The sequence below is a fragment of the Montipora foliosa genome, chromosome 13 (genome assembly GCF_036669935.1).
Source record: "Montipora foliosa isolate CH-2021 chromosome 13, ASM3666993v2, whole genome shotgun sequence".
In the NCBI taxonomy this organism is placed as follows: domain Eukaryota; kingdom Metazoa; phylum Cnidaria; class Anthozoa; order Scleractinia; family Acroporidae; genus Montipora; species Montipora foliosa.
The window spans coordinates 15,343,989-15,361,488 of record NC_090881.1 but is presented as its reverse complement, the minus strand read 5'-3'; the positions used below and the strand labels follow the sequence as shown (position 1 = coordinate 15,361,488).

The following is a 17,500-nucleotide window of genomic DNA, read 5'->3' as shown; positions in this document are numbered from 1 at the left end:
GAGCTGACCCACGAGATGAGCCAGTGTTGACGCCTAACCATTTCTTAGTTGGGCAACTAGGAGGTCAACTAGCACCTCAAGTTACCGATGATATAGAGTTCAATCCCAGGAACCGTTGGAGACTGAATCAGAACCTGGTGAAGGTGTTGTGGAAGCGGTGGAGAGAAGAGTTTCTGTCAACACTTAACTCGCGAAAGAAATGGAAAGAGGCGAAAGACAACCTGAAAGTTGGGGATGTAGTGCTTGTTGTTGATAAGAATGCCCCACGCGGTCAGCGGCGTCTGGGTCGAGTGAAGGAAGTGTTCCCCGGTCAGGATGGACAGGTGCGCGTCGTCCAAGTGAGCATAAAGGGCCAGAAACTTATCCGTCCGATAACAAGACTGTGCCCGTTGAACGTCGCTGGCCAGGCAGATTACGTGACCTAGGTAGAAGAGCTGAGTGTCCGAAGCCGCTATTCGGGGGCTCGGGGGAGGGGGGGGGGGGGGGACTGAACTACCTGAAGTTGTAGTTTTTGAATTTTGAAACGGGCTTTCGAAAAGAATTTCTCGCGTCCTAGAATATCCACGGTTTCTGTCAACTTTAAAAAACTTGAACGTCTAAACAATGTTAAAGTGTTAGGTGTAACAATAGCCAGCACCCTTCAATGGAATTGTCACATTTCAGACGTAATCAAAAAGGCTAATAAACGGATGTTTTTTCTGATATTGCTTAATTGAGCGCGCCAAAGTTCCGTCTCGTGATATCATCAGTTTCTACCTTACTTGAATTAGACCTGTACTTGAATACTGTGCTCCCCTTTACCATCATGCACTGCCTGATTATTTAAGCAACGACATAGAGCGTATTCGAAAAACGCGCTTTATCTGTAATCTCGCCCGGCCTTACATATCTCGACAACCTTTCATTGTTTAACCTGAATTCACCGAAGGATAGACGTATCGACCAATGTCATAAGTTTTTCGTACCAATAGTATCCAATGCCGAGCACAAGCCTCACCATTTTCTGCCACCGAAGAACCATACTACTTATAAGCTTAGAAATGAAAGTCAGTTTGCTAACCCAATAATGCGCACTCAGGGTTTTTGCCAGACTTATTTACCGTCTATGTGTAAATTACATGCCCTGTAAATAGCCAGTATTTTATTGTTAATAATCATGCAGTTCAGCCTTATTAGGCTGCCATGTGATTTTGATAAAGCCATTTTTACCTGTGTCAAAAATCGCTAAATTAGATATCTAGACAATAACAAATGGTATTATTTATATAGGAAGAAGAAGGGCTTAATGCATTGACATTTCAAAAGTGATTCTCTTCACAGATTTGTCAGCGATGTTGGGTAAGTGCCCTCAAACACTGTGACTAACTGTCATCCTACTTTTCTTTTCCTTAGCAACTCCAAGACCTCTGGAAAGTCAGAAAGGTGAAAAAAAATAATGTCCAGTTTTCAGAGATTCAACAGAAGAAGGCCATTGATTCATTTCAAGTGTATGGATTCCCGTTAAACTGAATAACAAGTGCTTTTCTGCTTCCTTTTCGTCAGGTTCTTGTACTATTTTGCATATTTGTTACATCTCATTCATTGTTGTCCTGGTTATCGTAATTATTGTACTCTCCGTGGTGATATGGAAAATACGCCGTCGTCCGTGTCAAAGATGTGGGGATCTTTTATCTATGGTAAGTTGTTAATAAGGTCTTTCTAGAAGAATAGATTCGTGGAACGTGAATCCTGGATTAGCAAAAGTGGTTACTATCAATTCTTAGAAGCAGTCATGGAATGACGAGGGATGGAGTCTATTGAATCTCGTCATTAGCTTTCCAAACTCTCCATCATATCTGTATGTAGACCTCACGTCGCTTTTCTGTTCTTTCCTTTATATTGTGTCTTTGCTTGGCATCTCTCTTGAACTAACTTTAGAATTGCATGGATGTTGGCAGAATCAAGCTAGATGCACTGGTTAAGGACTAAATTTCTTACCTTTGCCCTAACTGTGTCCCTCCCTGGAAAACTCGGTACAATGATCATCCGTTAGTTGAATCATTTTCAAAGCAAAGCTCGGGGAGAGGGATGCTTGTTAAAAGAAAACCGAGGCTAGCATTGTAGTTGAACTGAGAGATATAATTACTGTAAGTCTAGTAACACTATGATCTTCGCAGTTATAAACGCAATTTTTGCAATTGAGTAGAGAAGCCTGAAAAATTCAGGACTTCAACGGGGTTTGAACCCGTGACCTCGCGATTCCGGTGCGACGCTCTAACCAACTGAGCTATGAAGCCACTGACGTTGGGAGCTCAGTTGGTTAGAGCGTCGCACCGGAATCGCGAGGTCACGGGTTCAAACCCCGTTGAAGTCCTGAATTTTTCAGGCTTCTCTACGCAATTGCTAAAATTGCGTTCATAACTGCGAAGATCATATTTTCACTTGATTTCATATCCGCAGTTCATATATGATTCATTTCATATACCATTCATAATTGATTCATTCCTCACGGGATCATTAGAACCCACAAATGACCAGCTCCCAACGTCAGTGGCTTCATAGCTCAGTTGGTTAGAGCGTCGCACCGGAATCGCGAGGTCACGGGTTCAAACCCCGTTGAATTCCTGAATTTTTCAGGCTTCTCTACGCAATTGCAAAAATTGCGTTCATAACTGCGAAGATCATAGCTCCACTTAATTTCATATCCGCAGTTCATATATGATTCATTTCATATACCATTCATAATACTGTAAGTCTATCACTTTTGTGAATTAATCGTCGCCAGAATCCAGTATCTTTGCAAGTGAAAGACAACGTAGGGCTTCCCAGGGAACTAAACGCGAAGGAAGCAGCGACCTATGCGACTCCAGCAGCAGGAGGTGGATACTACATGCCTCTCCATCCTTCCGGGAGGAGCTGGGAAGTCAGTCGCGAAGACGTTCATGTTATCAAAGTCATCGGTAAAGGAGCCTTTTCTCAGGTTGCCCAGGCAACGGTGAAAAACGTAAGAGCCAATCAGGAGGAAGCAACAGTAGCAGTAAAAATGCTGAAAGGTTGGTTGCCGCTTATCCTTGTCATATGCTTTCACTCGTTTTTTTGATAATGCTTTTGGAAGTATACAGTGGAAGCAGGAAAATGGCTTCGTTACTTTCTGAAGGTCAGCTTGCATTGAGACGGTAATAACAGAATGCACACACCATTAATTATTAAATATGCGTCCTTTTCCTATTGGCCTCATTTTCTCGCTAAAATCAAAACTGACATTAATAACAAGAACCCTTTTCAGTTCTTTGGATTATTTTTTTTTGTTTGATGCCACCTTAAATGACTCGCACACTTCCAAGATTACCTGACATAACACTAATTACATGAAACTATGGTCCCCGCAGTATGGACGCAGCTGTAGCAATAGAGTGTGTGGAAGCAGTGTGGCCCTGTAGTTAGGGCGCTTGCCTTGAGATCCGGAGATCCCGGGTTCAAGACCCACTCTGACCACTCTTTGAATTTGATCCTGGTAGTCCCTGGTTCAACGTCTCAGCTGCACTTGTAAATAGCCACCTGGTTTGCCTCCGGCCAGTTGGGATTGTTAACAGTTGTTGTTTCGTTCCGTCGTTTCGTTGTGTTTCATTGGCCCTGAAAAGCACCTATAGGGAGCGGTCAATTAAGTATGTATATTGACGTGACGTAACGTCACGATGGCCATGTTGATGTCCCTAAACAAACGAAAGGCGGCCATGTTGATGTCCCCATCTAACCCTCCGGGAATTGAGCTCTTTTATCAAGGTAATGTTTTCTTTCGTTTCGGTGGGAAAACAAAGTTACTGATCACGTGAGTGAAAACACTCTATTGCGTAAAGGAGCCTGAAAAATTCAAGACTTGAAAGGGGTTTGAACCCGTGACCTCGCGATGTCGGTGCGACGCCAAACCAGAGAGTATTATGGTATATTTGATACCTGCTAATGCCATTTCACTCATAACACTAATGTTGTGTTCCCAAGTCAACTGTTGTATATCGAACGAGGCCACTGGCAGTTTCTCTTTATTACTTCCTAGCCAATGCTCCTCCATCAGATAGAAAGGATCTGTTGTCAGAATTGGAGCTGATGAAAACATTAAAGCCCCACCCTCACGTGATCAAGCTCATCGGATGCGTCACTGAAAGCGGTAAAATTGACATTTTTTTTTTTATAATGGGATATTATGTTACGAGCATATCTTAAGCAACCCTAGTTTGCAAATGAACACCTTTAATTCCAAGAACGTTGTTTTCCATAGACCCATTGATGGTGTTGATCGAATATGTTCCCTTTGGGGACCTCCTGGGATATTTGCGAAAGAGCCGAGGACTCAACGACACTTACTATAAGAACCCGGATGTGAAACCAGAGACCAATCTGACTTCGGAACAGCTGATGAAATTCGCTTGGGAGGTTGCTGATGGGATGTGTTACTTGTCTTCGAAAAAGGTTTGTTGTAGAGGGGAGGTTGCCTTAGGCCAGCACATCCATAAATTAAATTAATGCCAAATGAATGTTTAGAATACCACGAAGACCCTTACTACCTGTGAATCATGATGGGCCCTTTGCAGCTGGCGATCACATGGTACAAAAACCGCCAAACTGAAGAGCAAATTGCGCAATCGGACATCTTAAACAAAGCAACTTAAATTAAATTTTCCTTGTTCCTTGTTTTAGATATCCGAGTGGGCAATTTGCTCTCCAGTGTCACGCTTTTTGTACCATGTGAATTGCGAATGTATCTTAAAAAGTTACAGCACCTTGAGTGCAACTTTTTAAGCTACATTCGTAATTCCCCAAACCACAGTAGCATTAAACTATGTGTGTATTTGGAGTATATCTTCCTGCAAGTAAACATGAATCTAATTATTATGTATAATCATACGGTTTAGCCGCTTCATCTCGTGCAATTTCATCTTTTGAAAAACTCACTCGTGCAAATTAATTCCAAATTGAACGAGGAAAACCGTTCGATTTCCGTTCTGACCACTGGATTCATTCGTTATGAAAGGTCCTGAGTTGAACTCTGACACTACTTGCAAATAACAAATTGGTTGTCTCCTGTATATTGGGGGGGGGGGGGGGGGGACATTAGGCATGGTTTGAAATCTCCCTTCCGCTGTTCACTCTTGAACGCGCATTTGCATTAATTGAGTATTAGACGTTTGAATTATAGAAATACGTACCAACTGAATTGTAGCTAAATATGGACGTTTTAGGCATAAGCCCAGCTGATCCTGCTTTATCATTTTGTGGAGATACGCTGCGTTTGGTGGAGTTATGTTTGTTGATAAAGATAGTTTCCTTGGTACTAATGTACTATACATCCACATACAACTTCTCTTAGATTGTCCACCGTGACTTGGCGGCGAGAAATGTTCTTGTTGGCGAAGCAGAGAGGTGCAAGGTGACAGACTTTGGGATGGCGAGAAATGTGGAACAAGATGATATTTATACCAAGAAAAGTAGGGTAAGGCTTGCACTGATATTATAGTTTATACGCCATGATCGAACTTTGAGTTAACCTTTTTCTTTGACGGAATTCTTTGCTGGTTTTCCGTACCAAGGGTCGATTACCTGTTAAATGGACTGCATATGAGGCCTTGTTTTACGGAGTATACACGACACAAAGTGATGTGTAAGTATATACGTTTCAGTGTAAAGTTAAATTTATTTTTCTTTTAGAATTATAAAGAGAGAGGATATTACATTGCCGCTTGGGGATATGAATTTTATCCTCGAGCGCTGCATCTCTCACGAGTGAGCGCAGCGAACGAGTGAGGGACACTATGAGCACGAGAAGATAGAATTCATATCCCCAAGCGGCCATGTAATCTTTTGTTTGTTATGTAGATAATGATGAAATAAAAGCAACTTCTCTTATTGATTCTCGAAGGGGTGAAAAATAGGTCACCAACCGCTAAACACGCATGTTTCATAACATGAAACATAATATAAAAGTTAGGAAAAACAAATCATGATAATGTCAAATTGTGCAATAAAAAGGTTAAGGTAGTGGAGAAGAATTTTATTACAACACAAAAGTGTCTTCCAGTGAAGGAAAACTTCACTTTTTATTGGCTAATCGTGCTAATTACCATGCTAACACCTATATCCTCACATGTGATAGGCAAGAATGATATGTTCACTCGCGCAGTAAAGATATGATTTTTTCGTAGAAGAATCCTAGTATTTTATCAACATCTATATCATAAATGTCTATTACGACTCCGTGTTGCGACGAAACTAAATAGTCTCCTCCAAAGGCTTGTCATTTCTTTTCTCTACTAATAATTTTATTTTTATTTTTATTAAATCTTTGTAAATCTGCTTGCTTGCTTCAACGTTAATTTTTACCATGCATGTGTTATACTCCTTTTTCAGATGGAGTTATGGGGTTCTTCTCTATGAAATCCTGACAATTGGTAAGATTCAATAAAAAGGATACTTGACTTCATGACAAAAAAGTGTGCTTTATAAACAGAAATAGCTTTACATATTACATTGGCGTCTAATTACATTTGATAATGGTACAAAGTGACATTGAGACAGGAATTTTACACTCCTAGGTGGATCTCCATACCCGGACACACACGCCAGACTCATTGCGGATAAAATTCAACAAGGATACAGGATGCCTAAGCCGAGACATGTGGATAGCAATCTGTAAATGATATTTTTCCTCAATTGCGATGCTAAGTAAAAAGTAATGAGTAACTGCTTGACTATAAGTTCCTCCCAATAATTCAGGTATGAAATTATGATGAAGTGTTGGGAAGAAGATCCAAGTGATCGACCTACATTTGAAAAGCTGAGAAAAACAATGAAAGATATGGAAAGGAATCACAAGGTAAAGAAATCGAGGAAATATTTTGGGTATTTATGGGACAATGTGCCCGTAGAATCTGTTTGCACGCACACTTCATTGTACCGTCCTTAATCCCAAAGCCAAGTCTTACTTTACGAAAAGAATCACTTTGTTGTTGTTTTTTTTTTGTCCTTAAATTTCGCCAATTAAATAAGAAGTCCCGCACTCAATTGTCCTTATTGTCTGTATTCAATTAGTTGGAATCATTCTACCATATTGAGGTGATTGTCGTAAAGAATCAAAGTGAAAGCTAGCACAATCACTGTTACAATATTACTTTTGCAGACGTATGTGAATCTCAGTCAATACGACACAAGATTGTACGCCGACGTGAGTGATCTGACAGCCGAGTAGAAAAACTGGAAATTGTCGCCCTAGTTCGGCCATTAAAGAATCAAGTTCAGACAATAGAAGGCAGTCTTGATTTTTATTCCCCTTGTTAGCTAGTCAGGCAACCGTTCTCTGAGCGAAACGAGAGACCCAGAAAAAATGGCTCAAGCTCTCAATTTTATACTAAAGTTAGGTTAAGTCATGTTGAATCTTTCATTTATTTACTAGATTTTTCTTTCTAATGTTTTTTTTTCATTCAGGAGTTTTAGAAATCAGCGTACCATATAGAAGTAGCAGTAGCATGAAATACATCAAAATGTGAATGATCTCGTTTTCAGAGATAAATTTGAATAAAGTACATCAGCAAAACTCGTTTTGACCTTGAACTGACAAATGTTTTTGATGGTTGCAATTGCTCTGCAATGGCTTTTTTTCCTTTTCCATTCGCTCGCTGAGAGGGTGCTCGTTTTCTTTTAAAACTCATACAGTTCAAGAAAAATTCATTGCCAAACTGGTGAATTCCAAAGTAAATTTCACTCGAAAAACCGATATCGCACTTATCTTTTCGATTCGTGATTCATGGGATATCGGTGTTTAGCGTGAAATATGCGGTGAAATTCACTAGTTAGGCATTGAATATTTCTATAGAGGAAAGCAAAGAAAATAATTTAATTAAGCAGCAACTGGAAACACAAAAACGCGGACAATTCGAAACCTTTTTTTATGTTCACTAACCATACAGGCAGTAAGAATTAATAACCAGGGAGCTCCGCTTTTAGGCTTGGCTAAATCTTGTTCCATTTCCTTAACTTGATCATCACTGCTCATATGTTTTGAAGCAGAACTCCGCGCACGCGCACGGAGCACCATGGTTAGGAAAATATGGTAGCCCATCGATGCGGGAAATCTTGGTTTTAGTTATGACGTCATTGATCGTCCTTCCGTACGTCCACCCCTCCATACTTGCCATTGTGACTTGTGCCCAACGTGGTGGCCATATACTCTAACTACTTAATTTACAATGTACATGTTTGATATTGGACATCCATGTTATGTTCAATTGACACTTGTCTAAATAAGGGATCTGCTGACCAGTAACATATGACTATATTGCAGGCTCAAGTTTAGAGCTTACCGAGGTCAGCTTTTTTTTTAGAAATTGACCGCTGATCAGGTACTGGCTTTGGATTGGATCGCAGGTTCAAGCCAGATAAACTTCTTGTAATCAGGACAACTAAACATAAACGAGGCTTAATTTTTCGCGCTCTTTCTGTGGGAGGCGCGGTGGCCTCATGGTTAGTGTGCTCGATTCCGGATCGAGTGGTCCGGGGTTCGGGTCCTGGCTGGGGAAATTGTGTTGTGTTCTTGGGCAAGAAGGAAGCGAGAAGCTCCACGAGTTAAACTGATCGTGCTTATAACCTCGGTGTTATTCGATCTGACCTCATTTGATTGGCTTAAGCTCTATGATTGACAACGCCTCTTGCCCCTTGCAACGGCACACCTAAATACTTAACTATGACGGGCTTCCAAGTAAAATCACATTATGCTTATGTCATAATGTAGGCCTTTTTCGTTGTCACCTTCACATTGCTCCGTCACGGCCAATCATGAATCCAGGTTTTCGAAGCAACTTTTCCTCATTTTGGGACATAGATTTAGACCCAATGAACTCAAATGAAGCACAAGACCGGTATAGCCCAGGGTACTTGTTTTGGAGCCACCATCAAAGCGGAAATCTGCAGCAATTTTTTGCCGAACACCTTTGTGCTGGTAACGACAGTTTTTATTGGTCTGGCGCCCTTTCGGCGAGAAAGAAGAGTTACTCTTTAAGCATCGTTAGCTGCATTTACGTTCTGAACATAGGAATAAAAATAAAGCAACAAAACGATCTGGTGCTGAATTATGCCGGCCGTTTCTATTCTCCACGTTGAGCTGGAAATGAGAATTATTAGAATGCGGTAAAATTATTCAGTGACAGATCCCATGTTTACTTTGGGTTTATATTTCTACAGATGCGACCCTAAAACGCAACGTTTTAATTGTCTCGGACATGCTCGGAGACAAACATTGTCGGCAACATCTTGCGACATTTCAGAAATTTGTCTCAAGTGCGACCCGTCCCTCATTGGGTTTTTGGCGTGGGTGGTTAATGTTCCTCATGAAATGTTCTTTCTTTGGTATAGGATTGCATGGAACCGCAAGCGATTTTAGACTTAGATGATCCATTAATGCATCTTTTAGATAACAAAGTCCTTAGCGATTGTCAACTGTTTGTCCCATTGAACTGATTAACCTTAGTGATTATGACAGACTATCATTAGAAGGTAATCTGGAATTGCCCCATTTAAACACCTTAAGAGAGAAAATTCTTGTGGAAAGAAACTCTATAGCCAGTGCAATATCAGATAATGACATTTAGGTTCGCTTTCCCCGGTAACAATAATCATTGAACATCTGCTTGTCATAACTGAAAATAAAGACGTATGCAAAAATTTTGGTTTTATCAACGGAGTTGATAATGTAAATTGCCCACCGTACAGAGATTCTAAAAGCTGACGTCTCGAGCGTTAGCCCTTCGTCAAGGCGAATCCAATTCGCGATTCGGTCTGACGAAGAGCTAACGCTCGAAACGTCAGCTTTTAGAATCTATGTACGGTGGCCAATTTACATTACCAACTGCGTTGATAAAACCAAATTGTTTGTATACTACTTCCCCACCGACGCAGCACCACTGTTTCTTTAGAAACTATCCCCTTCGTTCATTTAAAAATAAAGATGGCATGGTAATTTAAATCCTTTCATATTTAAAGGAAAACGGTGAAACTTAAGCTGAATTTAATATCACTGTCAACGACATCCCTTGAAAACCACCCACCACAAGGGAATTGCAGGTGACAGGTGGCAGGTGGGAATTGCTTTACTTGCTGCCGTTCTTTTCCCGAGTTAGTGGCAAAATCTCCTTTACACAATTTGAATTGAAATTTACGCTGTGCTGCTGTGGCAAGTAAGTTTTCATTAATACGAAATACCACCAAATACAAATAAGTTTCACGTTTCAAAAACAAAATGCAAAAAGAAAAACGATGTCATTACGGTTTCAAGTCTCCCCGAATTAGACAATTTAGATCAATTTTTGTATTAAGTCTGATTAAATGAAACCTGCAATTCCAGTTGTGTAGTTTAAAGTCAGGGGAGTGTACTTTAAAAGAATCACTAATCCAAAGGGGTCTTTTTTTCACCTTTCATAAATGAAAAGCAAAGTTAAAGCGTCAATGGAGTTAACAACGGATTTTCTGAAAATACATGTAAATGCTTCTAGGGAAAAGTATGCCAGAACGAACGAAAATTAACGGGTGTTTAGTTCGATGAATTGTTATAGGTGACTAGAAAAAGAAAAAGAATAGAGATCCTGTACGAGTGTGTGTTAAAATTCGCAGTTATTTTTCGAAAAATCAAGAAACGAAATTCTCATCATTGTACACTGCAACCAAGATAGAGCTCCAGGAAAATCACTTTAGTCGTCATGCACCGTTTCTTAAGAAATTGCATTTGACTTGTTTTTTACATCTTTTTGTCTTTCGAAATAACGATGGTTTTTCAAATTATTTTGTTTATCCTGGTCATGAGCTGTTTTAATTATTATGATATGGTAGCCCGCGCAAGAGTACATGCACGCATATTTTGGCGTTCTGATGGAGGTTTTCCATCTTCTTTTGCAGAAAATGCATTGTCAATGTTTATGGAACAATTGTTTAGAGTAACGTGCTTGCACCATGCTAGTCATAAATCACTTAGCTAGCCCGATTCAGAGTTTCTTGTAATTTACTGTGTGCTTCGTTTAAGGACGTTCGCGCCCAAAATGCTCCCATGTACAGATTTTTTTAAAACTTGCCACGCAGAAAGGTATTGATCTACATTTGTAAAAAAGGCAAAAAAATGTGGGGTCACCGTGCTCGTTTACGAGATCATGAGGTGCACTTTTAAAATATTGCGTTACTTTAAGACGATCTTAGCTTACAACTGTCAGCAATAAAAAAAGCTGCATTAGTGAAATTTAGATCAAGTGAACGTCCTCAATTCAAAGTAACTAATATAACTAAATTAACCTTTGAAGCTGATGTCTTTTTCTGAGATGAAATAGACCTTAAAAAACGATACATATTAGTCTAAGAAAGAAAGCTCCGGTCGCACGACAGCATAAAAAGCGAAATATTTGTAACTTCTTTCGCACAGACTTTTTTTGTTTTTTGTTAAAATGGACAAAATCAAAAAAGGAAGTGATCTACGGAAAGAAAAATAGGGGTCACCGAGTATTCAAGAGTGTAAAATCGCTGCGCAGTTCTCAAAGCGATCGTATATTCGCACTGTCACGCCATTGCGTGAGATTTCCGAAAAGACCTGGGTCCACAGCTATCCCATGATGCCACACCCTTTCACGTTCCATTCTTGTGGAAAATGTCTGCGCCTTTAGCATCGTGTTTACCTTCGTGGTCTGCGATGCATGACGTGTTCGTGACATGCGCGAAAAAATGCGCAGTAGCAATGGGCGCGAACGTCGTTATCAATTATTCCACAAGCGCGCGCTTGATATGATTGGCTATAACCAATCTCATATCCAACGGGCAGGAAAGGAATAACTGTTTCATTAAATTTTCATTAAGATCTCAATATTTGAAGACTTGGAAATTGAAGATTTGAAAAATTTTGAATTTTTCAGCTTGGCAACACTTGACGCGACCAGTTTCCGTATTAGGTCATACGATATACTGTTACTCGAGATTGAGTGATCCAGTCAGGAAGCTAGAGACGCAACATCAGAGTATAAATTTCAATAAAAAGTAGATATACCCACTTTCAGTCAAATTTATCTTGTCATTAAGAAGTAGACCTGTATGAGACAATTGAACTGTTTATTGCAAACAGACACTTTTCAATATAAACAGTTCTAGTGCTCCGTTGCAGGAGTCGAAATTACTATTTCGGATGCTGTAGCACTGAACTATAGGGGACTCGTGCATCGCCTCGATTGCATAGGGTCAATAGGGCTCAATTCTGGTTCTGCTGAAGAGCAAAGGGCCGCATAAGGAATCTCTCTATATATACATGCATAAAATTTTAGCACGCTCATTGGCTGAGAATAGGTCAATTAATCCCAAACATTGCCGAAAGCTGAGATGGAGCGCAACAAATTGAAAGTTTAGTTAAACTGACTGACAAGAGGGTCGCGAAAGCGCAACAAAACAACATGGTTACGACAAAACAACAACGTTTTAATGCAGAGGTTGCAGATTATTTTATTATTATTATTTTTTTGGCCTGTAAGTCTCCACAATTGTTTGCGTGTCAATCAAGGATGTCATTTTTCAATCAAAGACACCGTTATGACGGCATCATAATGGTATTTTATGGCAAAGCATTGCTTATATAATGGTTTTCAGGCTAAGGCGGGAGGCTCTTAGCCTATCTTATTTCCAACCAATCAGAATTTAGGTAATTCCGGACGACATCGTTCTTAAGCGCGTTTTTTCCTGCGCTCACGTTCTTTTGATCGCTCGCCATCACGCTGTTTACAAAGCTTGTTTGAACCAATTTTCAGTATTTTCCACCACCGCCTCTTCCACCTGCCTTAGTGGGTGGCCGTTTTTCCCCCCACCTTTGCTGAAGAGATAATTTTTTTTATATATATTGGCAAATCTTGAAAATAAAGTTCGTCACCTTTGATGGCCAATTTTTTTTTCAAACTAACTCGACTCTGTGTCTACCTCTTCAGCAAACGAGTGCGGCGCATCGCAGAGCTCTTTGTCACGAAAAGTTCTCAGCGTCCTTCTTATCGAAAATGTATGAGGGACTAATAACCCAAGACACGAACAAAGTGCAATAAGAGGAAAACAGACATTTGGAAGACATTCGTAAGTAATCACATGATTCATCTTGTGTGCAATTTAGGATAAATCAGAACAAGTAAATATTTCAGTAAAATACTACAAATTGAACTTGTAATTTGTTCAATATCGAGTTTCAATTCAATTTAATGAAATTCAAATTAAATTCAATGAAAATTCAATTTTAATGCAATGAAAATTCAATAATCGGTCAGTAAGGAAGATGGACTGCGGGCTGCGGGCTGCGGACTACGTATAAAAGACAAGCGAAGGTCTAAAACGCGGGATACGGACTACGGACTGAGTATAAAATACAGACTACGGTATAAGATGCGGACTAAGGATTATAAACAGCGTATAACCTGTAAATATGGCATAAAATTTAATTGTGATTTACCTCGCCAAAATATCTTAAGAGTCAAAATAGCTCAAGCATTCCTCCCCTCAGTGAAAAATTTGAACCAAAAATTAGTTTTTGTCGCTTCAACATTACATTCTTAAGTTGAAAAAGTCAATACTCAAAAGATGACTCGATTCAAAACTCCAATTTTTATTTCATGTCTGGCTTCGTGTTACAAGAAGGAGCGTGGAAAATTGACAATTATGCCTAATTTCCATACGATGTGGCTATTTCAATCATGGGATATTAAAGCAAGAAATGAGACGCAATGCCATCAATAATTCATTGATTCTACCTTGGCTGAACGCTTGAGCTGTTTTGACTGCCATTTGAGTTTACATCTGAAGATTGCTTGACGCAAAATCCCCAGGAGGCATCACTGTAGCTTGCGTACACGAAGCGGAGCAACATGGGTAAGACATATTTTGGGAAATTTTTCCCTTCTGGAAATAGGCCACTTCGCAAAATACCATAACACTCTTCGTTTGTCGCCCCAAATTTTGCATAATCATTGTTTCCAGTTTCTCTTGGGACTTACAATGGTTCCAAGAGAAAACAAAAACAATGCTTATGCAATATTTGGAGGGACAAACAAAGAGTATTTTGGTATTTTTCGAATTGGCCTATTCTGGTGATGACGTCGTGTACGTCCGTCGGTTAGCCCGCCCGTACCGACTGTTAGGGTGGAGCAGGGTGTTCGGGCAAGTTTCCTTTGCGGGAAATCGCATGGCCAGCGTTGTATTTGGCAAGCCGCATTTTTCTGGCGGGCAATCACGTTCTGTCGTCAGTTTTTGTGCCTAATCAAAGCTAGTTAGCTAAACGATTTGCGTTAGTTTGAGAAAATCTGAGATCTCCGTCCAAAGACTGCACACAACATTAGCTATCTAACTTCATTTCTCTCGGGTGTTTGTTATGTTTTAACCGGTAAGAATCAGCGTTTGGGTGTTACGAGCAGCGAAAGGGATCATATGTCTCTTCTAAATTACGTATTACGGTGTACGGGTCTTCGACAGGAAAGGTCGATCGTGTTGTTTCGCAGGGTTGTAATGGTGCTATCTTTAATTTGGACTTCCCTACGTATCTAAAGGATGTTTTGCCGCAAAGAATCCTTACTTGAAGAAGCAATTCCTCGGTAAACATGGGATGAGACTGTAAAAAAAACTATCAAGGCACCTTAAAATTTGTATGTGCTTAGGAAACGATTTTGAGTGAAATTAGGAATTGCTGACTTAACTGTCGCCAGGTTCGTACCCTTTTTGCCTTTCATACGAATATTTATGTAAAAATTGCTTTCTCCGATTTTTCGAGAAAAGTCAAATAAAAATTCGCATGTCTTCTTTGATTTTTTTAAAATGTTTTGTTCTTTCGACACGCCGTGAATTCCTTTTTCATTTAAAAGTGGTTTGGACTAAAAAATGGTAATGCGTTTTATCCAAATGTTTGCTATCCAATGGTTTAGTTGGATGCTGAGACTTTCGTCTTTCCTGCCGTCCCCTATTTTTTTAAACTTACTGAAGAAAAGGCAAGCGAAGTCCGGTGAAGTTTACATTGACATTTTATAAGTTTACCTTGAAGTTTACAAGAGAAATTTTCGCGAAGAGCAATAACTCCTTGCCAAACTAAACACGATTTGAACAGATGAGCACTGGAAATACTTTCCGTCACAACAATTGTTCTTACTAAAAATTGCAAACTTTTAAGGCAATTGTAATGAAAAATGTTCATCTTTTGTTCAATGTTTACGGCTGACGAGTTTTTCAGTAAGCCGTTAGTATGTTTTTTGTCTGTTGTTATTGTTATTGCCAATGAGATGCTATCTCAAAAGTAATGCCATTGACACTTTTTAGTCACGGTTTGTATTTTGCAATAATTTTACCTGATGGAAGACAAGAATAAAACAAATAAAACCATTCTCAACTTTACGACATTTGGAGTTGATTCATGTCTTATGCTTTCGCTCTGTCAAGATCACTTTTCTCAATGAAAAATTAAGTCGATTTTGCCGATATTTTTTCGATGATATTAAAAAAATATATAAAGATAGTACCCTCAATCTCATTGGTCAATAGCTGTGTTTAGATGAGACTATAGAACCACGGCTGTGACATCACACGAATTTTGTTTGGCTATGTAGTCAAACGCGCGTTTTGATTGGCTGGTAGGAAATAGGAGCGTGTATCAAGAAAATCCATTTCAATCAAGACGTTAAAAAAAGAGCATTTTCCTTTTTTTGTTGAATTATCTTTGAGAAATATTTTATAAAAGCAATAAAGGACTTTTTTCCGTGTTTCCATAGGCTCATCTAAACAATCGGAGGAGTTGGGAGAATTCTCGACAGTTATGCAAACCCTCGTCTCGGGTTTGCATAACTGTTTCGAATTCTCCCAACTCTCCCGATTGTTTAGATGAGGCTATTGAAACACGGAAAACGGCCTCTATTGCTGAAATAGATCACAAAAATGACACCATAAAATGCTGGTGCCATCTGTCACGGAGTGTTACACGTTACATTTGCAATCTAGCGTTGGAGCAGCTATTCGAAAAAGTAAGAGAATGCCTTTGTCTGCCTTCATCTTAAGTCCGTTTTTTCTCGAAGGGATAGTAAAGTGGCTAAATTATCTCACGACAAGGATAATCCTTTGGTTTAAGTCGCGGGACCGTCACGATCATTTAGGAAGCAATTTGTCAATTGACGAACATTGTGGAAGCACGCAAGTACTTTTTTTCGGGAAACGATTTGTCAGACACAGATCACTGTTGAGAGATTGAAAGACTCAACCAGCAAGTCTTGTTAGAAAACGATTGAAGAGAAACATTGGTGATTTTTAAAGTATTCACAAGGCAAACGATCCGTGTTGTTCCAAACATGAACATATAAAAGGCTAGCGACGGTATTCTGTCGTGAAGAGGTTGTTGTTAAGAACGAACTAATCTTGAACACGACTTTGGATTGAAAAAAAAAGGCCACAAGTTATTATTATATTTTTGCTGGATTTTTGAGACCGTCAGTTTCAGTTCTTTCAAAGTGCTAGGCGGTAAAATATTGGAATAAATTATAGAAACATAGGAAACTCTTATACATGCAAAACCATGTAATAGGTAGCTACATTTTTGCGAATACTCTAAACATTGCTTAATTCTCATTTTGTTGCCAGAAGAGTTTTCTACACAAATTTTTCACTCGATTTACCTATTATTTATAATACCGTGACACCGTTTCAGTCCATTCATCTGGTCAGATTTGAACACTTCCTGTTTCTTACTATTCATTTGGTCATTTATCCTATAACTACGATTATATAATCCAGGCCCGCGTTGCTCGAAGCATGGCTACCGCCGCTAACCAGTGTTAAATACCATGGAAACCTATAGCTTTTGATACATCTTAATAAACGGTTAGCGCTTACGAGTTTTTGGGCAAGCAGTCCTAGATTAAGGACATCTAAATAAAGCATTGATATTAAACCGTGCAACATCAGGGGTTATTCACGTTACTCAAGACTGGAAGCTTCATCCCTTGCAATATGCTGCATTTTTGAAAAACGGTGGCAACATTGGGGTAAACTTTGACCTTACGTTTCCTTTATTTTCGGTTTCGACTGGTACATCATGTGTCCCCTTGAAAGGAGTGGTCAATGAAAAAGAATCAGTGCGAATTTAAGCGGAAAGATAGAAGTGATCCTCGCACTTATCTCGAAAATTTAAATTTGCACCTCTTAAGAATTGAATGTTGAAGAGACAAATTTGAATTTTTGGTTTTCATAATCGTGACTGATGGCAAGGTACATCACAATTAAATTTAATGCATTATTTTCAGGTTATGGCTGTTTATAATCATCAGAACGCATTTGATGCCCTTGTCCGCATCTTATACAGTAATCTGTATTTTATACTCAGTCCGTAGTCCGTATCCCCACGTTTTATACCTTTGCCTGTGTTTTATCATCAGTCCGTGTTCCGTAGTCAGTAGTGTGCAGTCCATACTTTCTACTGAATTAACCTTGAATTCTCATTGAATTGAAT

The 17,500-nt window shown here is 39.4% G+C and overlaps 2 protein-coding genes across 2 annotated transcripts in view; both read left to right on the top strand.

Moving 5' to 3' along the window:
* Positions 1–7,567, top strand: part of LOC137982559 (uncharacterized) — a 70,699-nt gene extending 63,132 nt beyond the window's left edge. The window contains exons 10-20 of the mRNA XM_068829672.1: positions 1,393–1,422; positions 1,543–1,676; positions 2,765–3,032; positions 4,034–4,144; positions 4,256–4,446; positions 5,345–5,467; positions 5,565–5,635; positions 6,382–6,422; positions 6,567–6,663; positions 6,748–6,847; positions 7,151–7,567. Of these exons, the coding sequence (XP_068685773.1) occupies positions 1,393–1,422; positions 1,543–1,676; positions 2,765–3,032; positions 4,034–4,144; positions 4,256–4,446; positions 5,345–5,467; positions 5,565–5,635; positions 6,382–6,422; positions 6,567–6,663; positions 6,748–6,847; positions 7,151–7,219 (1,235 nt within the window). The 3' untranslated portion in view covers positions 7,220–7,567. The remainder of the gene's footprint in view (positions 1–1,392; positions 1,423–1,542; positions 1,677–2,764; positions 3,033–4,033; positions 4,145–4,255; positions 4,447–5,344; positions 5,468–5,564; positions 5,636–6,381; positions 6,423–6,566; positions 6,664–6,747; positions 6,848–7,150) is intronic.
* A 2,508-nt stretch (positions 7,568–10,075) lies between these two features.
* The window catches only part of LOC137982570 (uncharacterized), a 15,038-nt gene continuing 7,613 nt past the window's right edge, over positions 10,076–17,500 (top strand). Inside the window, exons 1-2 of the mRNA XM_068829690.1 lie at positions 10,076–10,199; positions 12,966–13,104. The gene's annotated coding sequence lies outside the window, so the exon portion shown is untranslated. The remainder of the gene's footprint in view (positions 10,200–12,965; positions 13,105–17,500) is intronic.